The sequence below is a fragment of the Salvelinus sp. IW2-2015 genome, linkage group LG4p (assembly GCF_002910315.2).
Source record: "Salvelinus sp. IW2-2015 linkage group LG4p, ASM291031v2, whole genome shotgun sequence".
NCBI lineage: Eukaryota > Metazoa > Chordata > Actinopteri > Salmoniformes > Salmonidae > Salvelinus > Salvelinus sp. IW2-2015.
In genome coordinates, this window is record NC_036841.1 from 19,223,109 (window position 1) to 19,246,629 (window position 23,521).

General features: G+C 42.7%; 1 protein-coding gene across 5 annotated transcripts; it reads right to left on the reverse strand.

The window, feature by feature from the left end:
* Nucleotides 1-3,289: 3,289 nt before the first annotated feature.
* Nucleotides 3,290-21,594, reverse strand: LOC111960653 (E3 ubiquitin-protein ligase rififylin). 5 transcript variants are annotated; one of them, XM_023982763.2, is made up of 7 exons: nt 21,384-21,594; nt 16,625-16,845; nt 14,178-14,585; nt 13,886-13,963; nt 9,023-9,236; nt 7,056-7,079; nt 3,290-6,913 (listed from the first exon to the last, which is right to left on the reverse strand). In XM_023982763.2, the coding sequence occupies exons 2-7, from the start codon at nt 16,799-16,801 to the stop codon at nt 6,732-6,734; spliced, it is 1,083 nt and encodes a 360-aa protein (XP_023838531.1). In that variant the 5' UTR covers nt 16,802-16,845; nt 21,384-21,594; the 3' UTR covers nt 3,290-6,731. The 5 variants fall into 5 exon arrangements, with proteins under 5 accessions (XP_023838531.1, XP_023838529.1, XP_023838530.1 ...); XM_023982761.2 differs by having other exon boundaries at nt 16,625-16,810; nt 21,384-21,593; XM_023982762.2 differs by lacking the exon at nt 21,384-21,594 and adding an exon at nt 21,208-21,374 and having other exon boundaries at nt 16,625-16,810.
* Nucleotides 21,595-23,521: the final 1,927 nt, after the last annotated feature.

A 23,521-nucleotide genomic window follows, 5' to 3' on the forward strand; every position in this document is an offset into this window, starting at 1 on the left:
GTTTTGGATTCTCTCTCTACGTACCTGCTGAATGATTGGCTATAAAAGCCAACTGACATTTACTCCAGAGGTGCTGACCTGTTGCACCCTCTACAGCCATTGTGATTATTATTATCTGACCCTGCTGGTCATTATGAACGTTTGAACATCTTGGCCACGTACTGTTATAATCTCCACCCGGCACAGCCAGAAGAGGCTGGCCACACCTCAGAACCTGGTTTCTTCTAGGTTCCGGTTTCTAGGGAGTTTTTCCTAGCCACCGTGCTTACATCTCAATTGCTTGCTGTTTGTAAAAAGGGCTTTTAAAAACATTTGATTGATTGATTTGATTTCAGTGCAGCCTTTGAATTATTGACTATTTATTTTTTATTTATTTCACCTTTATTTAATAACCAGGTAGGCAAATTGAGAAAAGTTCTCATTTACAATTGCGACCTGGCCAAGATAAAGCAAAGCAGTTCGACACATACAACAACACAGAGTTACACATGGAGTAAAACAAACATACAGTCAATATACAGTAGAAAAATAAGTCTATATACAATGTGAGCATATAACCTGTTGTTGAAAAAATTTATGTGTCCTGGCTTTTCAACCTCTGCCATATCGTTGATTCAGAGCTATCTATCTAATAGAACACAGAAGGTTTTCCTTAATGGAAGCTTTTCTAATGTAACGCCGTGCAGTTCTCTTTGCCCTGTACTCTTTTCTATTTTTACCATGACCTGCAACTTTCATTAAAAAAAGCCTGTGTGTCCATGCATGCTGATGCCCCAAACCCTATACGCATCAGCAACCACAGCTAGTGAAATCATTGAAACCCTTAACAAAGAGTTGCAGTCAGTTTTAGAAAGGGTGGCAGTAATAAACTGGTGTTGAACATCTCTAAAACTAAGAGCATTGTATTTGGTACAATCATTCTGAGTTCTAGACCTACATTTTACATTACATTTACAGTCATTTAGCATGACGCTCTTCTCCAGAAGCGACTTACAAATTGGTGCATTCATTATGAAATCCAGTGGAACAACCACTTTATCATGTGTCTAACTTTTTAAGGGGAGGGGTGGGGTTAGGAGGATTACTTTATCCTAGGTATTCCTTAAAGAGGTGGGTTTTCGGTGTCTCCGGAAGTGGTGATTGACTCCGCTGACCTGGCGTCGTGAGGGAGTTTGTTCACTTGGGTGCAGAGCAGCGAACAGTTTTGACTGGGTGAGCGGGAACTGTACTTCCTCAGAGGTGGGAGGGAGCAGCCTAGAGGTGGATGAACGTGCCCTTGTTTTGGGTGTAGGGCTGATCAGAGCCTGAAGGTACGGAGGTGCCGTTCCCTCTCACAGCTCGTAGGAAGCACATGGTCTTGTAGCGGATGCGAGCTTCAACTGGAAGCCGTGGAGAGAGCGAGGACGGGGTGAGATGAGAGACTTGGAAGGTTGTAACACCAGACGGGCTGCGGCGTTTGGATGAGTTGTAGGGTTTAATGGCAGGCAGGGAGCCCAGCCAACAGTCGAGTTGCAAATATCCAGCGGGAGATGACAAGTGCCTGGATTAGGGACTGCGTTCCTGTGTGAGGCGGGTCGTACTCTGCGAATGTTCGTAGGCGTGAACCTACAGGAAGGGTACCGCCTTGATGTGGAGTTGAGAACGTCAGGGTGTTTGTCCAGGATCACGCACGTTCTTAGCGCTCTGGGGGAGGACACAATGGAGTTGTCAACGTGGAATGGCGAGATCATAGATGGCAGTCTTCCCGGGAGGAAGAGCAGCTCCGTCTTGCCGAGGTTCAGCTTGAGGTGGGTGATCATCATCCAACTGATATGTCTGCCAACATGCAGAGATGCGATTCGCCACCTGGTTATCACTAGACCTCAGCTGATTGGTAATGAATGGTGTGCTGTTGACGGCAAGTTGAGCGAGCCTAAATTACTTGTGTTGTTAACCTGGTCAAAAATTTTGTATTCATGGTGTGAAGGTCTATTGTGATAAAGAATATTTCCTTTTTTTTTTACACACACTCCACTCCAAGTCCTGCATGCTCTAGTTTAAATGGTTAATTTCTTGGGATAAGTGTCCATTCATATGGAAGTGTGCAAAGAGGACCTAGTTAAGCTGCAGCTGGCCCAGAACAGAGTGGCACGTTTTTTTTTCATTTGTAGTCAGAGGGTAAATATCGGTACTATGCATGCAGTCTTGGCTAAGAGTTGAGGAAAGACTGTATCACGTATTTTACTAAGAAACAATGTTAAATTCCAATGGTTTGCATAGTCAACTTCACACAGCACTGAAACACACATACCACCACTAGACATGACACCAGGGTATTTTCAGTCCCCAGGTCCAGAACAAATTCAAGGAAACGTACAGTATCATACAGAGCATGTGAACTCCCTTCCATCTCATTAGAGCAAGTGAACAGCAAACCTGGTTTAAAAAAAAAACAAAGCAAAACCTCATGCGACAACTCCTCTCCCATGTGACCTTACTTTTTGTGTGTATGTACTGACATGTATGTACACGCACGCACGTTAATGCTTTTAAATGTATGTGAATTGTAAAGTCTTTTGTCTGTAATATACAGTGGGGCAAAAAAGTATTTAGTCAGCCACCAATTGTGCACAGTTCTCCCACTATAAAAGATGAGAGAGCGCTGTAATTTTCATCATAGGTACACTTCAACTATGACAGACAAAATGAGAAAAGAAAATCCAGAAAATCACTTGTAGGATTTTTAATGAATTTATTTGCACATTATGGTGGAAAATAAGTATTTGGTCAATAACAAAAGTTTATCTCAATACTTTGTTATATACCCTTCGTTGGCAATGACAGAGGTCAAACGTTTTCTGTAAGTCTTCACAAGGTTTTCACACACTGTTGCTGGTATTTTGGCCCATTCCTCCATGCAGATCTCCTCTAGAGCAGTGATGTTTTGGGGCTGTTGCTGATCTGTAATAATCTATTGCATATTCAAATATAAAAACGCTAAATCTCTAAGATTAGTTTGAATACATCCCCAGAAAAAAACATTGTTCAAACTGTGAAACACTGGGACTAAATCATTTAAGGAAAGACATGAGTCCATTTTAAATATCTGATGGACTGCTTATGGAGCATCCAGCAACCTGCTCCACCCTCTCAAAGAGCATTACATTATAGTCAAGATCATTATGGGAATTTGAGAAGTTCCCTTTACATGCACACACCCTAGCCATCAGACTGGATGAACCAGTTACCACCATTCATAAATTAATCTACTGTGAAACTCTCTGGATAAATAATAGACCTCAGATGAAGACAATGTGGAAATGTTTTTAATCAGAAAAAATGTCAGAAAAACGCACACAAAAGTATTAGGTAGTTTTTATACTTAAGAGTCTTTCAGAAATGTATCAAAGCAGTTAAGAAAATAGACTGTTTGGCTATAAATGCTGTTAAGAGATCTGGTAGAAAATAAAGACAACAGCCACATTGGTAAATTCAAGGGCCATAATTTCAATGGTATTTATAAATTCTTTATTTCGCAGTCGCTAGAAATCTAATCGCAACCTAAAAATCTAACAATGGTCAAGTAAATATATATCAAAACGCCTCATTTATCAGAAAGAAGAATAGGTCAAGTACACTTCCTTTCATCATACAATGCAGCTGTTCCAAATGGCACCCTATACCCTATATAGTGCACTATATGGGGGATAGGGTGCAATTTGGGACACATGGGAGCCATCTCAATTCCAGACTCCTTACTTATTCAATACCAAGCTACATTTCTTTAATGTAGCTTAGTGCAATGTACACAGCTCTATCATCTTGACAATACACATTTTCCATCTAACCGAGCAAGCACACGATTTCACAACGCTGCATTATTTTCAAAAGTAGTGTGTGCTCACTGTCACGAGTAAAGGTGCTGGTTTTTGAAGGCCACTTATTAAGAGTCAAACAATCTTTCATTATGTTCAGCCGGGATGGGAGGGACTGGAGGTCTAGCACTGGAGTATGCAAAAACACTCAACTACCTGTCATTAATCGGAGACTTATAATGCCTATAGCTAATAATGGACAACGGATTGTTCAAGATACTTTCACCATTGTTGAGCCTTTAGACTCATGCCAAACGGTTGCCAAGTTCCTCAACTCCACAATGATTTCATCCAGTTGAGCGCAGACTCGTTTAAATGAACCTCCTACTATGCAGTCGATACTTACATTTTTAAAATGATTTAACCCTTACCATGTACCTGTTTGTCTGTTACATGCCTTTGTGTAAATCCCACATTTTTTATAAAACGTTAATCAAATACAACCACCGACTGTTTCCACATTGCTGTTGCTCTAAGATGGCAACTCAGCGTGATGACGCATGTGCCAATCGAATCTCAAAAAGGAAACAGTCAGTTGTATTTGGTTTTATTAAAAAGTATTCAGCAAACAATGAAAAAAATGCAACAGAAGACATAGGTACACGGTAAGGGTTTAATGATTTTAAAAACGATCGACCTCATAGCGACTCGAAAGAGTCGGGGGTTCATTTCAAAAACGCTAGTCTCATTGTGGAGTTAAGGTACTTGGCTAGCCAAACGGATGAGATGTCTTTAAGAGTTTTAACTTTCATCTTGGGCAATGCCAAAGATCTGCTTGTGCTTTCGACAACTCATCTTTTATGTATGCGTGTCATGACAATGCATATAATGCACAACTAGTGAATTATATGCTTATGCACGACTAGATCTAGCTATACACCAGGCTATTCTGACATGGTTTATTTTGGTTTTTGGTTTATTTTAAAAAATCCAAATACAATAGCAAGTGTAAGGGCCTTTGGTCAATGTTGATGCTGAAAGATACAATACAATGAACAGTTGAGTATTGGAAGGATAAAGCACTTGTATATAGTTGGAATAGTGAAGGACCACTGATCCACATATTCTTTCCCACTGTCAGCATGTAGGTAGCCTGGTCCCCAGATCGGTTTGTGCTGTATAGCCATATCCTATGGTCGATGTCATGCAAAACCCTTGGTCGGAAGCCTCTGGTAGTAGTTCTGCCTTTGTGGTTTGTTGCGCTGGTCAGGACCTCTCTGTTCCTCGTCACCTTCGCGGTCATCTCTCCTTGTGGTGTGTTGGTGTACGGCGCCCATGGTGTCTTTCTACAAAGTATGGCAGATAGTGCCGTTTGCAGTGGAAAAAGGGCCTCTCCCTCAGGGAACTCTCGGTTTTGACGTGACAATAGCCATAGGAGTTGGCTATACAGCACAAACAGATCTGGGACCAGGCTAAAACGTACGCACTAAAACGGCATGTCCACCTGATTCCACAGCAGAGGGATTGAGTGAACATCTGCCGGCTTTGCTTCATTGATAAACAATGTATGCCGGGTCTATGGGTTACGAAACAAGCATGCGTTTAATTTCTGGCACACAGCAACACACTTTTGAGATGGAGGCCCCAGTCACAAGCGGCAAGCTGAGAGAATGTGAGTCAGCCAGCGCCATTCTACACGTGTTTTCCCATGGCTTTTACACTATACCACCACAGGGGGTTTCTGCTTTGCTAAGCGCAGAGTAACGACAAGACACATAGGGAAATCCTATGGATGTGTTCTCAGCTCAACCACTAATGTAAATGCTTTCCCTTTTACTGGGGTTCAACTCTAACAGTTACATCAATCCAATCCATTATTAAGAGCACTTGGGGCTTATATATATATATATATACACTGAACAAAAATATAAGCGCAACATGTTTCGTGTTGGTCCCATGTTTCATGAGCTGATTAAAAGATCCCAGAAATGTTCTCAAATTTTGTGCATACATTTGTTTACATCCCTGATAGTGAGCATTTTTGCCTTTGTCAAGCTAATCCATCCACCTGACAGGTGTGGCACATCAAGAAGTTGATTATACAGCATGATCAATACACAGGTGCACCTTGTGCTGGGGACAATAAAAGGCCACTAACATTTGAGGAGTATTTCTGTCTGTAATAAAGCCCTTTGTGGGGACAAACTCATTCTGATTGGCTAGGCCTTGCTCCCCATCGGGTGGGCCTATGCCAACCCATGGCTGCGCCCCTTTCCAGTAATTTGAAATCTATAGTTTAGGGCCCAATGAATTTATTTCAGTTGACCAATTTCTTTATGAACTGTAACTCAGCAAAATCTTTGAAATTGTTGTGTTTATATGCAGGTCTCCAAATGAAAAAATAAATAAATATGGTATTGCCTGTTTAATACAGGCACTCTCTTATTCTAATAATAAGACATATCCTTATCAGCTTGGAGATATGAGCTATAGGAGTCCGGTCAATAAAAGTAGGAAGTGCCCATGTCCAGTCATTGGGTTTGTGTGGTTTATCAAAGGGATAATGAGGTTCACCTCACCTGTTCGTCCCTCCAGTAGGAGGAACCAGTACTCAGGGTCTCAAGGACCATCAGAGCAGTGGAGATCTGGAGGGAGAGGTGATTAGTCGAGTCCCCTTAAACTCAACTCTGGATCTCAAAGCCAGTTCCACTGCTTTTTTTTTTTTTTTTAATTGTTCCCCTCTAAATCTCAGACTGATTTAGACCTTGGACACCAGGTAGGTGCAATTAAGTATCAGGTAGAACAGAAACCCTACGGGGTCCGGAGCCAGCTGGTTAAGAGTTTAATACCCCTCGTCTAGTCTATGGGTTGTAAGGCCACAAGTAGCTAGCCCCTTGTTTATTTACGGGAGGTGGGGGGATTCCCAAGGCTTGGGTCTCAGGATCTAAAGACGTGAACGGCCCGCACCACATACTGCCTGCAGACGGGGCACTCGTTCATCCGCTTGCCACACTTGGTGCAGGTGACCATGTGGCCACACTCCAGCAGGACACAGTCAATGGGAGAGTCCATGCAGATCTTACACAGGTTTTCCTCCTGGCCAGGGGTACCGCTGGGGTCTGGGAGAAAGAAACAAGGGACAAAACACCATTACACACAAATCTCATTAAATATTAGCTTAACCAGAGAGAGCTATAATACCTATAGCTGATCATTGGAGAGCTTTGTATTGCATGAAGCATGGGAAGAAAAGCAACTCACCTGTGCCGTCTTTTGTACTTGAAACTGGAGGGAAAAAAGGAAGAAAAGCATGTTAAAAATGTCCTTGAATGATGCAATTAAAAAATATTTGTTTAATAAAACAAGATATTAAAATTAAGAAATGACCAGTTGTTTTACTAGATGTAAACCTTAGTAACAGTAAAACATTTAATTTGAGAGGTATTTCATTTGTTGCATGTGTCAAGCCTTGAAATCAGACATATCACTAGACGCCTTTCCATTACTTTTTATGAAGTTGTGCAAACCTCAAAGATATTGCGGTGCGGGTTGGGATAGCACTTCGCCATGGAGCCTGCAGTGTTGCTGCCTCGGTTGAAGTGGGTATCGGAGGGTCTAATAATTATATATGTAATATAATTAGCCCCTACCCCCTCAATTTTCCCTCAGTTTTGGGACCTGTGAATTTGGCGGAGGCGTGCGTGAACGAGCAAATCGAGGGCTAAGGGAAGGCACTGGTTTGGGATTCAGCAACTGTTACTTGACATTCATTCACCGTGGCGGGGACTGTATGTACTGATGTGACATCCCCAAACCCAGCCTCAAACCAGACCTCCATTATTGAATTGTAATAGGGTCTCACCGTGTTCACTTGTTTGAGTACATTGTTAAAATTTAGAGGACAATCTCTATTTTTAAAGTAAATGGCATGTTATAGAAGGGCCCAGACACTTATTTTTTATACTTACCCCAACCAGCAAATCACTTCTTCATCCTCGTTGTGCAGTACAGGGGCTCTGAAAACAAACAAAAGCTCCAAAAACACCCAAATACGTCCTTTTAGAAACTGAAAATCTCTCAGTATAGTGATTGCAAGTCTTTAGATGTTGTACACATAAAATTGTGTCATTCCGAACTTTATCTGCAATGCTATATTCCATTTTGTTGCGACTCCAGTGATACCCCTCTGTCTATTCTGGCAGCAAGCTACACGGAAAATGGAACAGATGGATAGGGGAAACAGCTTGAGTCACACAAAACGGACATCTAATGACCTACATCACTATACTGAGCACGTTGCTGTTTCTAAAAGGACGTATTTGGGTGTTTTTGGAGCATTTGTTCACGTTTTTCAGAACCCCTCGTACTGCACAACGAGGGTGAGGAAGTGAACCGCTGGTTGGGGTAAGTTTCTCAAAAACAAGTGAAATCGCAAAAAGTGTCTGGACCCTTCTATAACATGTATATCAAAAATAGAGATTTGGTTGTAAAAAAGCTAACTTCTCCTTTAATTATCAGGTTTATCTGAGTGGCCAAGATGTTCTCTGACTTGGAAGGTATACCTCTACCATATCCACTAATTCACGACCAGCTCAGTGGCCTTGTGGTTAGAGTGTCCGCCCTGAGATTGGAAGGTTCAATCCCCGCCCGAGTCATAGGCTAATAAATTGGGACCCGATGTCTCTCTGCTTGGCACTCAGCATTTGGGAGAAGTATTTGGGTTAAGGCCTAGCGATACACTAGCCTCCTGTCCAGGGGGTCTACTTGTACATCAAGCTGTCTCACACTAGAGACACAGGATCCTGCCCAATGGGCCGTTCAGACATACAGTAGGTGTTATTCACTAATCGATTGGGCAAGTGTTGGTGGTCATACAGGTGTAAAATATCTCACAGGATTCAATTGGCTTCAACCTAGCTAAGTGAAAATAGTCCAAATAGGTGTCTCATTTTACAGTCCTTTACATTTGAGTAATTTAGCAGACACTTATCCAGAACAAGTCACTATCTGGGGTGTATTTATTAGTGCACGTAGCAAACCGTTTCCCAACAGAATTGTTTTTCTTCAACAAAAACAAGAGTTATTTATTGGACAAATTCAGGTATATTCCTCCCAGTTTCGTACTAGGTCCCTCCCAGTTACGTCCTGTTTGATTCCCAGTTCAACTATGATGCCGGGTACGGAAAACAACCATTTATCACAAATATTGCAGGTAAAACCTCCTTTACCCAGATGATTCTGGAGGTCCTTCTGGTCGTGGTAGAGGCAGGTGACCCTCTCCATTAGCTCCCACTTTTCGCAGCAGCCCTTGTAGTTGACAAAGTTACGGGCCAGGATCTCCTTGAGCTGCCGGACACTGAGGGCCTCGATGTCCTCTGCCATGGCCAGGTCGGACAGCGACGCCCTGCGGCCTGGCACCAGCACCCCCTCTGTGTCTGAGGACTGAGCAACAGCACAACAAATCAAGGTTACGTTCAATAGGGCAACATGTTGTGGAACATTCAGATACGGGCCTGTAACACAGACATGCATTGATCTATAACTAACACGTATGGTATCATACTAAGAGTATGGTATCAAGTCAGCTCGATTACATTTTAACAGCAATGTTCAGTACGTTGCACCCGCCTGAACGGGACCCAGTACTTGATGATTGGTATAACAGAAAATCTGGTGAAAAAGGTTACAGAACGGAATGACACAAATGGTAGGCTATTCCTGATTTTCTAAGGTCAGACAGACATCATGTCTGAATGATTGATTAAAGGGATCCACTAACTGGCAACAGGGCCCATATTCATAAAATGCTGATCTGGTATCAGTTTAGCCTTTTACCCCTTTTTCGTGATATCGAAATTGGTAGTTATAGTCTTGTCCCATCGCTGCAACTCCAGTACTTACTCGGGAGAGGCGAAGGTCGAGAGGCGTGCGTCCTCTGAAACACGACCCTGCCAAGCCGCACTGCTTCTTGACACACTGCTCGCTTAATCCGGAAGCCAGCCGCACCAATGTGTCGGAGGAAACACCGTAAAACAGGCGACCGTGTCAGCGTGCGTGCATGCGCCTGGCCAACCACAAGAGTCGCTAGAGCGCGATAGGACAAGGACATCCTGGCCCGCCAAACCCTCACCGAACCCGGACAACGCTGGGCCAATTGTGCGCCGCCTCATGTGTCTCCAGGGCGCGGCCAGCTGCGAGACAGTCCGGGATCGAACGTGGGTCTCTAGCGATGCCTCAAACACTGCGATGCAGTACCGTAGACCGCTGCGCCACTCAGGAGGCCCCAGTTTTGCCCTTTTAAAATCTCATGAATAAGATTACATTGACGGGTGAAACTGATCCTAGATCAGCACTCCTGCTCTGAGACGCTTTATGAATACGGGGCTAGAACCTACGCCACAAGATTGATTATGGTTCTTTGAGATCTATCCCTAGGTCGACAACTTGTGTCATCGTGTGACAACACTAACTATCTTGTTTAGCTATCCCAACCCAAACTGCATTAAGAGGAACTGTGTCAGTCACATGGGGCTTTCACGGCCAGTGCAGGGAATGACAACACAACACACCACATTACATGCCAAAGCTGATATCCATCAGTGGGGATAAGAATAGATTACTGCTCAGCTACAAGGGGAACATTCTGACAGACATGTGAATAATGGGGCACACCATGCAGACATTGGCAGCCAGCCATCAAACAACAAAACACTGCTTTACAATGGGACTGTCTGAGCACAAAGGCACTGGAAGGTCTAAAACAGTCACTAGCCGTATGTCCTACAGTATGATTAAACTAAATATATTGAGTAGGCTTCTACGCCAAAATGTAAGCCAGTTTGACTCAAAGATAAACTCAAATCTATGTAGATACTGAATGCTCCTTTTCCTTTATTATCATGGATAGTCAAAAGGAATACTTTTTTTATATTGATAATTGTATTTTTCAACCAATCATTGAAAAGTAGATATACTGTGCATTCAGCATTCGGAAAAAGCCTCTTGACTTTTTCCACATTTCGTTACAGCCTTATTCTAAAATGGATTAAAATATTCTCCCCCCCTCATTAATCTACACACAAATACCCCATGATGACAAAACAAAAAGAGGGTTTAAGAAGTTTTTGCAAATGTATATTTAAAAAAAATTCTAAATGCAAATATCACAAGTATTCAGACCCTTTACTCAGTACTTTGTTGAAGCACCTTTGGCAGCAATTACAGCCTCAAGTCTTATTGGCTCTGGCTGGGCCACTCAAGGACATTTAGAGACTTGTCCCGAAGCCACTCCTGCATTGTCTTGGCTGTGTGCTTAGGGTCATTGTCCTGTTGGAAGGTGAACCTTCGCCCCCAGTCTGAGGTTCTGAGCGCACTGGAGCAGGTTTTCATCAAGGATCTCTCTGTACTTTGCTCTGTTCATCTTTCCCTCAATCCTGACTAGTCTCCCAGTCCCTGCTGCTGAAAAACATCCCCACAGCATGATGCTGCCACAACCATGCTTCACCGTAGTGCCAGGTTTCCTCCAGACGTGACGCTTGGCATTCAGGCCAAAGAGTTCAATCTTGCTTTCATCAGACCAGAGAATCTTGTTTCTCATGGTCTGAGAGTCTTTAGGTGCCTTTTGGCAAACTCCAAGCGGGCTGTCATGTGCCTTTTACTGTGGAGTGGCTTCCGTCTGGTCACTCTACCATAAAGGCCTGATTGGTGGAGTTCTGCAGAGATGGTTGTCCTTCTGGAAGGAACTCTGGAGCTCTGTCAGAGTGACCATCGGGTTCTTGGTCACCTCCCTGACCAAGGCCCTTCTCCCGATTGCTCAGTTTGGCCGGGCGGCCAGCTCTAGGAAGGGTCTTGGTGGTTCCAAACGTCTTCCATTTAAGAATGGCCACTTTGTTCTTGGGGACGTTCAATGGTGTAGAAATGTTTTGGTACCTTCCCCAGATCTGTGCCTCGACACAATCCTGTCTCGGAGCTCTACGGACAATTCCTTCAACCTCAAGGATTGGTTTTCGCTCTGACATGCACTGTCAACTTTGGGACCTTGTATAGACAGGTGTGTGCCTTTCCAAAATCATGTCCAATCAATTTAATTTACCACAGGTGAACTCCAATCAAGTTGTAGAAACATCTCAAGGATGATCAATGGAAACAGGATGGACCTGAGCTCAGTTTTGAGTCTTTTAGTAAAGGGCCTGAATACTTTCATAAATAAGGTATTTCTGTTTTTTATTTTTAATATATTTGCAAACATAAAAAAAAAAAAATGTTTTCGCATTGTCATTATGGGGTATTGTGTGTAGATTGATGAGGAAAAAAATATAAATTTAATACATTTCAGAATAAGGCTGTAACATAAGAAAATGTGAAAAAAGTCAAGGGGTTTGAATACTTTCCCGAATGCACTGTATAGGCCTAGAGATATGGTGAGTTTAGATAACCCTAACATGCCAAGATTAAAAAATGTGAAAGGTTGTCTCAAAATTACACTTGTCCTTCAGCCACTGTGGCCAGTGAAAACACACATCTTGACCCCATATTGAACCATTACTCCATTACAGCTGTATCTTAACACTGAATGAATCATCCTATACACTGAATGAATCATCCTATACACTGAATGAATCATCCTATAGCCTGATGGCATGTGCCAAAGCTTAATACCTTAAAACATAAAGTGTAATACATTTGTATTGCATGTTATTGCAAGCATATAGGCTAACATTTACATCAACAATGCAGTAACATTCCAACAACATTTGAAATGAAAATGATCAATTAAAGGTAAAATTGTTTCTAATCCTCCTACATTATCCCTGGTCTATCTCCACCTCTTATTTGACCAAAACCTAACCAACCCCCAGCCTTCTGACACCCTTTCAAAACCCTAACCCCATCACCGCAAACATAACAGGCGAGAATGATAGATTAACTATGAATAGATGGCAGACTGGTACATAAGCGAAGAATAATAGATATATACGACTCTCCTCTTTCTGATATTTACAATGACCCAAACAAACAGTTCCAATTCCAGTTCACACCATTAACTAGAGAGGTTGTGCAGATTTGCCAAAAAAGACTAAAACGGTCAACTTGCTTAATTTAGTTAATATTTAACATAAGTCGTAGTAAAAAAAACGTTACCTTTTCTGAGAAGGCTAGCCTTAAGAACTTCCTGCCAAAGCAGGTTATGGCCATCATAGTTAAAAGCTTAGCGGTGGAAACACCTCTTGCATCAATGGAGGTCAAATCTGGTACATGTCATAGGCCTGTTCCACAGAACGTTTGCTCTCATTCTGTATAGGGCACACATAACAAAAAAACTATCTAGCAACCTAAGCAGGTTCTGAGACCCATCTGAGCTCAGGACCTGTATTCATGAAGCGTCTCAGAGTAGGAGCCAAGAAGTGTGAAATACTTAGGTTGTGAAGTGGCGAGATTCCTGACAGAGGAAAGCATAGGGCAGAAAGTAATTGACTAGGTCAACCAGAAAATCACATTTCTGGCCAGAAAAGCCACATTTCTAGATAAAGGGACCACCAGTCTTAGGTTCAAACACTTCTACAAGGCATGGTTAATGTTGAGATCGCCTCCTAGCCAAGTGTAAACCCCTCTGCGCTAGCGGATGATTATTAGTGTACATTTGCTCTTTTGTTAACATTTAAATATCTGGACACTATGATCGAATTAATTTACGGCAGTGCCCATGTCACTTGTTTTTGTCCTGCAGCCCTTGCCTACCAATAGTGGACCATAATGGAAACAAGACTCAGCAATTTTGGTATATGTATCTGTTGCTTGGTGTAACATTTTTATGCATTTAAAAATAAAATAAAATCAAGTGCTGATCTAAAAATCAGCTATTGTTTTGTCTTTGAGACTAATGAACCAGGGGGGAGCTGATCCTAGACCAGCACTCCTACGCTGAGATGCTTTATGAATACAGGCCCAGAACTAATGAGAGGAAGCCCATCGCTGCTATAGTAGTACCATGGCTAGGGCCAAGAGTTTTTCTTCACCACGTGACCCAACCAGGAACAACTCCTGGCCCTTACAATGGCGACACTTTCAAGATCAGGGTCAGTCTTTAGTACCTGCAGCTCCTGCAACTCAGTGTCTCCCTCAGTGTCCAGTGGCTCCTCAAGACCCGAGGGCACCAACACAGACAGGGTCTACGAGCAGAAACCCACCACACACCCAAAACACTACATTAGCGATCTAAAGTTAGCCATACTCTAACTAGGAGGAGCCACACCGAAGGTTAGTTATCCATTCTCAAGCTATTGCTACGCAACACAAAAGGTTATGGACAAAACTGTAAATTAATGGTTGACAGAAACAGGGGTAAGGGGTGGTATGGCGGGTTCTCCTGGGTTCGGGCCTCACCTGACTGTCCTCCTGAGTGGGTGGCGGCTGTGAAGGGACATGGTCTGTGGAGGTGGATGTGGAGTCAGGGTGTGTAGAGGGTGTGGTGGTGGTGGGGGGGGCTGGAGGAGGAGTTGTCTCATGCTGGGTGGCGGTTTGGGTCAGAGGGTTTACGATTGGGCCAGAGGGTGACTGCGTCTGCTGTCCCAGGACCAGCTCCACCAGTTCCTCTTTCTCACGGCACATCTGCGTTGAGACCTCGTGCCGGTGGAGGTAGTCGCGCAGGTCCTTCACCTTGAGCTTCATCAGCTCGGTGCGATCGAAGAGTGTGCCGTGGAACCGCTGGCAGGTGTGGCAAAGGCGTGGACGGGGCTCAAGCTGGGCCGAACACCTGCCGCAGTAGTTCTTCTTGCAGTCCATGCAGACATGCTGCGGGGGAGAGGAGACCGACACACAATGACTGTCAATCATGTGTCTGCTAGCTTATTTTCCCTCCCTGGCCGTAACAATTCCCAACTTTCACAAAACAGTACATTACTGGACCAGAAGAGTTCCTTTTAACATTTGTCCCAGATTATGCTCCAACCTGACACTGACAATGTAATGCCTATGTCATGACGTGGCCCTTTTTGGGTATAGATTGTGGCTTCCCCCTCTCTCCTACACCCAGGTTCTGTTATCGCAGGTCATAAATTCCTGGAGGAGACTCTCTCCCCTTGGCCATGCAGTATGGAGAGAGAGAGAGACCACAGAGTGAACAAAGGATTTCACGTGGCCGAACTCCTAAATCCCCAAAATGGGAAAATGAAACAAAATGTCCACTTGTGAGAAGGTGGGAATGGTCCGTAGACACTTAAAGGATGGGTCTGACGAGTGTGTTTCATTTGGTGACCTGAGAGAGGACAGGAAACACACATAACTATATCTCTGAATGTGTACATTTCTCAATTATGGGGTTTGCATTTAATTCTTGTATAAAATGAATGAGTAAAGATGCAACTATTCATGAAATGATGTAATGTGATGTTAAACCTTTAATGTGAGAGAATTGTATTCCCTTTAAAGTTTAACTAAGTCATTGGCCCGCCCCCGTGAGCACAGACATGATCAGGCGACATGATCAGGCATCCTAAGAAAATCCTCTTAAGACTGAGGAAATCCACAGTGTGAGCTGTGATTTGCGAATAGTTGAGACCACGCGTACCTCGGTGGAAACTGAGGTGGCACAAGTTTGAGTTTAGACTAAGCAAACCCACAGCGTGAGCTGTGATTGCGAATAGTTATTGAATTCCAAACCATGTGGAGCATTGGCTACACAGCTGGAAATGGTTCAACTCTGAGACTATCGATCCCTACAGAATAAGAGCAAATCTTAGATACTAATTACTAGTCTGCAGCTAGAAATTAGGTCAACCTGGGATGCGAAGACCGACAACTGCCGAAACAGCTATTCTATGGCAACATTTCTGAATGGTACTCTGAAGTATCCATTCTAACCATGAAAGACTGATCTTCAGGAAAGCTGAAGATCAATTGGTGTGTGGATAATTTATAGTAAAGGCTGGGTTCGTGCAGATAACCAACAATTTACGACGTTTGGAATGAGACGGACGTGAGGTAAATAATAATTCATTAATAAGAAGACTAATTGATCAGATATTGAAATATCTGAAGAGTTATATTAGGAAAATTATAACTTTGTAATCTGAAGATTTTCCTTGGTGCCCCGACTTCCTAGTTAATTACATTTACATGATTAATTTTAATCACGTAATAATAATTGATTTGATAAAATAAGTCTTCACTTTTAATGATGCCAAAGACACGACGCCTAGATATTGAAGACCAAGAAGCATATATGTTCTTCTTGTTCAAATCTTGCCCTGAGGGCGGTTCAGGTACAGAAAAGTACATAACCATTGCATTAGTTTCACCCTTTTCATGCATCCACCAGATAATGGAGGTATTGAAGGTTGTGAGAAAATCTAAGAGCTGGATACTCAAGAGTCAAGCCTTGAGGTCTGGCGTATTGCTGGTTCTCTTTTCTCTGCAAGCTATCTATTCCGGTAGACTTCTAGACATTGCGCCAACGCTAGTTAGTATGGGCTCACAAAACTACCTCTAACTTCATTCATACTGGACAGAGAGACATACAAATGCTATCAATGCGTTCACCTGACTCTTGGTAAGTATAAATTGCCAGAATCTTGCAATATCCCTTTAATCAATGTTGATCAATTTCTAATTGGCCAGGTCTGAATAAACCACTGATTACACCTGCATTGCTTGCTGTTTGGGGTTTTAGGCTGGGTTTCTATACAGCACTTCGAGATATTAGCTGATGTACGAAGGGCTATATAAAATAAACTTGATTTGATTTGATTACAGAGGAAGGATGAAAAACCTGCAGTGCTACAGATCTCAAAGTCCGGATTTGGGAAAGGGTGGGCTAAGAGGGTTTTCGGTACCTTTCTGGCTAGGGTGACGAAGTGGCTTCCGCAGGCTTTGCACGTGTGGTCCGGGAGTGGGGGCGACGGGTAGTTGCTGTAGCCTGAGTTAGTATAGGCCTGGTGACGCGTGCGGCTGTTGCTCCCCTCCACCGTGGCAGTGTCCAAACATAACCAGTTACAGCAGGACGCCCACATGCTCCACACCTGGAAACACAACGACTCTTAGATGGGCTCCCCACCTGGACACACACACACGTGTTAAGCGTTAAGATGGATAGAGCGGGTTAGGGAAGACAGACCACAGACTAAGGAGTTTTGGGGAGAAAAATAAAAGAATAAGGAGTGTAGAGGTTTTGAATAGGTAAGATCATGAACAGAGTGAGTGAGTAGTAAGTGACTAAAGAGTCAGGGTATGTTTGAGTGGGGCAAACTTTCAAGCAATTTGAAGGGCATGAGCCAGGGCTGGGGTGGTGCAGTGGAGAAAGAGCTGTAAGAGAGGTTGAAGAGCTAGGCTAGGCTATAAGAAAAACAACTGAAGTGCTGATGTTACAGCGCAGCGGCGGTATTATGTTGGGACTCCCAACGTCGTATAGGGCTCAAACAATGACACTGGAATTGTAATTGAAATGAGAGATCTGCAGTGAACGGCGGTGGCCTCAAACTTTTGTCAGTAAGGAGACCAGGCAGCTGAATTTGGCTACCAGAAGTAGGGCTCCCATCATTAATTCAGAGCTTGTTCGCGGTCAGAGCTGCAGGAGCACAGGCTGGCGACACTGTTCTTGACGGAGTGACATCCTATCCCCCAAACATGAACAGAGGAAGCCGAACCGTAGTCACCACTCCCGAAGGGCCCATAACATTTTATTTGTCACATGCCTCATAAACAACAGGTGTAGACTACCAGTGAAATGCTTACTTGATGATAAAGATCATCAAGGACAACAACCACCCAAGCCACTGCCTGTTCACCCCGCTATCATCCAGAAGGCGAGGTCAGTACAGGTGCATCAAAGCAGGGACCGAGAGACTGAAAAACAGCTTCTATCTCAAGGCCATCAGACTGTTAAACAGCCACCACTAACATTTAGCGGCCGCTGCCAACATACTGACTCAACTCCAGCCACTTTAAAAATGGGAATTGATGGAAATTATGTAAAAATGTACCACTAGCCACTTTAAACAATGCCACTTAATATAATGTTTACATACCCTACATTACTCATCTCATATGTATATACCGTACTCTATACCATCTACTGCATCTTGCCATGCCGTTCTGTACCACCACTCATTCATATATCTTTATGTACATATTCTTTATCCCTTTACACTTGTGTGTGTGTATAAGGTAGTAGTTGTGGAATTGTTAGGTTAGATTACTTGTTGGTTATTACTGCATTGTCGGAACTAGAAGCACAAGCATTTCGCTACACTCGCATTAACATCTGCTAACCATGTGTATGTGACTAATAAAATTTGATTTGATTTGATTTGATTACTCACGGGCCCTTACAAACAACACAGAGGTTTTTGTTGTTGAAATAATAGAAAAGTAAAACATGTAATAATACACAATGAGTAACGATAACTTGGCTATATACATGGGGTACCAGTACCGAGTCAATGTGCATGGGTACGAGGTAATTGAGGTAGATATGTACATATAACTAGGAATAAAGTGAAAGATAAAACAGTAGCAGCGTTGGTGAGGAGTCAAAAGTGCAAAAAGGGTCAATGCAGATAATCCGGGTAGCTAGTTGTTTTGCGTTGTTTGTAACTTATTTTTGTAACTTATTTTGTACATAATGTTGCTGCTAACGTCTCTTATGACCAAAAATTACTTCTGGACATCAAGAACAGCGATTACTCACCACGAACGGGCAGAAGCTTTTTCCTTTAATGAGTCCGACATGAAGGATATACTGCTTTTCTGGGAACAGGCCCAAATCCCAGTCATTTGCGTGAAGAAAAGACAGAGAAAAAGGGGGTGTGCCTTCTGAGAATTCGTAGGCGAGCGAGTAAACCCCCACTAGCATCCGTTCTATTGGCCAAAGTGCAATCATTGGAAACTAAAAATTGATGACTGTAATATCTTATGTTTGGCTGAACGACGACATGAATAACATACAGCTGGCGGGTTTTACACTGTATCGGCAGGATAGAACAGCAGCCTCTAGTAAGACAAGGGCTGGAGGTCTATGTATATTTATAAACAACAGCTGGTGCACAATATCTAAGGAAGTCTCAAGGTTTTGCCTGCCTGAGGTAGAGTATCTCATGATAAGCAGTAGACCACACTATCTACCAAGAGAGTTTTCATCTGTATTTTCCGTAGCTATCTACATACCACCACAGACCGATGCTGGCACTAAGACCTCACTCAATGAGCTGTACACCGCCATAAGCAAACAGGAAAATGCTCATCCAGAGGCAGCTTTCCTAGTGGCCGGGGACTTTAATGCAGAGAAACTTAAATCTGTTTTACCTAATTTCTAAATGTTAAATGTGCTGGCAGAGTCAATACAGGACTAAGATTGAATCACACTACACCAGCTCCGACACTCGCCGGATGTGGCAGGGCTTGCAAACTATTAGACTACAAAGGGAAGCACAGGCGAGAGCTGCCCAGTGACACAAGACTACCAGATAAGCTAAATACCTTCCATGTTCACTTCGAGGCAAGTAACACTGAAACATGCATGACAGCATCAGCTGTGCCGGACGAATGCGCGATCATGCCCTCCGCAGCCGATGTAAATAAGACCTTTAAACAGGTCAACATTCACAAGGCCGCAGGACAAGACGGATTACCAGGACATGTACTCCGAGCATGCGCTGACCAACTGGCAAGTGTCTTCACTGACATTTTCAACCTCTCCCTGTCTGAGTCTGTAATACCAACATGTTTCAAGCAGACCACCATAGGTTGTTATGAAAACTTGAAATCAGCCCTAATTAATAGGCCATGCCGATTAATTGGTCGACCTCTAGCCAGGACAACAACCTCTCTCCCTCAACGTGATCAAGACAAAGGAGATGATTGTGGACTACAGGGAAAGGAGGACCGAGCACACCCCCATTCTCATCGACGGGGCTGTAGTGGAGCAGGTTGAGAGCTTTAAGTTCCTTGGTGTCCACATCACCAACAAACTAACATGGTCTAAGCAGACCAAGACAGTAGTGAAGAGGGAACAACAAAACCTATTCCCCCGCAGGAGACTGAAAAGATTTGACATGGGTCCTCAGACCCTCAAAAGGTTCTGCAGCTGCACCATCGAGAGCATATGACTGGTTGCATAACTGCCTGGTATGGCAACTGCTCGGCCTCTGACCGCAAGGCACTACAGAGAGGGTAGTGCGTACGGCCCAGTACGTCACTGGGGGGCTTCTAAACAGCTTCTACCCCCAAGCCACAAGACTCCTGAACAGCTAATCAAATGGCTACCCAGACTATTCGCATTGCCCCCCCCCCCCTTTACGCTGCTGCTACTCTGTTATTATCTATGCATAGTCACTTTAATAACTCTACCTACATGTCCATATTACCTCAATTACCCCGCACATTGACTCTACCAGTACCCTGTGTATAGCCTCGCTATTATTATTTTACTGCTGCTCTTTATGTGTTACTTTTATGTATTTATTTGTTTAAACTGCATTGTTGGTTAAGGGCTTGTAAGTTAGACCTTACAGTGAAATGCTTACCTGTTGTATTTGGCGCATGTAACAAATACAATTTGATTTGATTCTCAATTGCAATACGGTTCTAGTAACATTAAGCCCAATTACTTTCATATCACATCAAAATAATTTCAGACGCAAAATATTCACACTGTAATTTGTTTTAACCGGCTTTATCACAGTTGCTGCAGAAATAAGTTTTCAGTGACTACACATTTATGGCATTTTCGATACCTAATAAACACAGGTAGTCCCTCTTTCTTCCAAACACGCGCTGTAACGCGGATATATGGCCGCGTGGGAACACTAACCATATAACAAAAGGTGTGTATCAATTTAACGTTTAAAAAAAAAAAAAAAACACAACTTTTTCTCGCTGATATGAAAGATAAGGTATTTATGTTTCCAAAACCATACCGCAAGCGAGGCGTCAGACCGAGCGTCGATAGTAGAAGACGCTTCGACCAACGACTTTTGACTTGTGTAATGTAATGTAACTTAGAGTTAGAGGCCAGGGTATACTTCTCAAAAATCCACACAGCAAGTTAGTCTCAATAGTCACAGTGTACACTACAATATGCTTTACGTATACAGTTTAAATACCTAGTCAGTTAGGTTCGGTGGACGCTTTATTAACGTGTAACTTACATTACACTGTCAGAAAAAAATTACAGGGTCTCAAAGTCCAAAATAAAAGGCATAACGTTACAGTAATACGGTCCAAAATCAAAACCAATATAGCCACCCATATGTAGGTAACGTTAGCCAAGACACTCAGAACGTGGCACATAACTAAAACACTCAAAACAGTGGTGGGGGGGATGTCCCCGTACATATGGACACGCCGTCATCTTCGCAAATAAATATTCAGCAAGACCGGGAAAAAAGCAGTGTTAGACTCGAAATCAATGTAACGTTACCTATTCATCTGATGTTGTCAGTAATTTGGTTCACTACCTTGCGTTAGCAATACATTTGAGCTGTACAGACACTAGCGAACGCATAACCTTTGCCCATAATAGCTGGCTAGCAAACTTAACGTCAGTAGCTAGCCAGCTGCTGCTAACTTTAAGTCTTTATCGAGTTACATAGCTACCTCGACACGAAGCCCGGGGTCGTAAGCGCGTGCTAGAAGAAGCTCGTTGGATGACTTTTGTGGAGCTAATGTTCTCCGACATTCACAAAATTACAAGGAATAACTCCCACGTTCGTTGAAGTGAAACAGGAAGAAAGTGCTTCTAGCCAATGACACTCCCCCGGACAGTTTCAATCGCTGATGTGGGTGCGCGTACATTTCGAATAATTGCTAGTTGAAGAGGTTGAATGCAGACACACGCACGAAAGTTTTTTTATCAGTTTTGCATTTTATTTCCAAGGAAGTGGCGTCCTCTAGTGGACACCAATAAAACGACGGGGAATAATTATTAAAGCGTCCCCAACAACTTCAATGTATTACATGCTATCAATTACATTGCAAATCAACATTTTTTATTTATTTATTTAACCTTTATTTAACCAGGTAGGCAAATTGAGAACACGTTCTCATTTACAATTGCGACCTGGCCAAGATAAAGCAAAGCAGTTCGACACATACAACAACACATAGTTACACATGGAGTAAAACAAACATATAGTCAATGATAGTGAAAAAAAAAATACGTCTATATACAATGTGAGCAAGTGAGGTGAGATAAGGGAGGTGAAGGCAAACAAATATATGTATAAATAAATAAAAAAAATAAAAGGCCATGGTGGCGAAGTAAATACAACACAGCAAGTATAAAAACTAAAAAAACAATGGAATGGTTGGTTTGCAGTGGAAGAAAGTGCAAAGTAGAGACAGAAATAATGGGGTGCAAAGGAGCAAAATAAATTAATAAATACAGTAGGTAAAGAGGTAGTTGTTTGGGCTAAAATTATAGATGAGCTATGTACAGGTGCAGTAATCTATGAGCTGCTCTGACAGCTGGTGCTTAAAGCTAGTGAGGGAGATAAGTGTTTCCAGTTTCAGAGATTTTTGTAGTTCGTTCCAGTCATTGGCAGCAGAGAACTGGAAGGAGAGGCGGCCAAAGGAAGAATTGGTTTTGGGGGTGACTAGAGAGATATACCTGCTGGAGCGCGTGCTACAGGTAGGTGCTGCTATGGTGACCAGCGAGCTGAGATAAGGGGGGACTTTACCTAGCAGGGTCTTGTAGATGACCTGGAACCAGTGGGTTTGGCGACGAGTATGAAGCGAGGGCCAGCCAACGAGAGTGTACAGGTCGCAGTGGTGGGTAGTATATGGGGCTTTGGTGACAAAACGGATGGCACTGTGATAGACTGCATCCAATTTATTGAGTAGGGTTTTGGAGGCTATTTTGTAAATGACATCACCGAAGTCGAGGATTGGTAGGATGGTCAGTTTTACAAGGGTATGTTTGGCAGCATGAGTAAAGGATGCTTTGTTGCGGAATAGGAAGCCAATTCTAGATTTGACTTTGGATTGGAGATGTTTGATGTGAACATCAAACCTCGTAAACCAATTTGTTTATCCAGAATGTATCTGCCACTATTTGATTGTAGCAGTAAATCATAGAACTGTAAAGGATGAATATCACATGTATATCACCATCATACAGTGCATTCATGAAGTATTCATACCCCTTGATTTATTCCTTCCATATTTTGTTTTTACAGCCTGAATTCAAAATTGATTAAATTGATTTGTTTCTCACCATCTACACACAATACCCCATAATGACAAAGTGAAAACATGTTTTGAGAAATTTGAGCATTTACCAAAATATTACAGCTGTGATTACAGCGATTACAAGCGATTACAGCTGTGAGTCTTTCTGGGTATGTCTCTATTACACACTTTACAACATTTGCCTATTATTCTTTTCAAAATTCTTCAAGCTCTGTCAAATTGGTTGTTGATCATTACTAGACAACCATTTTGAGGTCTTGCCATAGATTGTCAAGTAGATTTAAGTCAAAACTGTAACTTGGCCACATTTACTGTCTTCTTGGTAAGCAACTGCAGTGTAGATTTGTCCTTGTGTTTTAGGTTATTGTCCTGCTGAAGGTGAATTAATTTCCCAGTGTCTGGTGGAAAGCTGACTGAACCAGGATTTCCTTTAGAATTTGGTCTGTGCTTAGCTCCATTCCGCTTATTTTTTATCCTGAAAAACTCCCCAGTCCTTAACAATTGTAAGCATACCTGTAACATGATGCAACCACCGTTATGCTTGA

Excerpts from the sequence above, each read along its gene's own strand:
- LOC111960653 (XM_070438635.1), bottom strand. The coding sequence starts at position 18,669 with ATGATTGCACTTTGGCCAATAGAACGGATGCTAGTGGGGGTTTACTCG. Across the intron at positions 16,811-18,477 it reads AAAGCTTCTGCCCGTTCGTG|GTGTGGAGCATGTGGGCGTC; the intron begins GTGAGTAATCGC and ends TTGTGTTTCCAG. Across the intron at positions 13,964-14,177 it reads CCACTCAGGAGGACAGTCAG|ACCCTGTCTGTGTTGGTGCC; the intron begins GTGAGGCCCGAA and ends TTCTGCTCGTAG.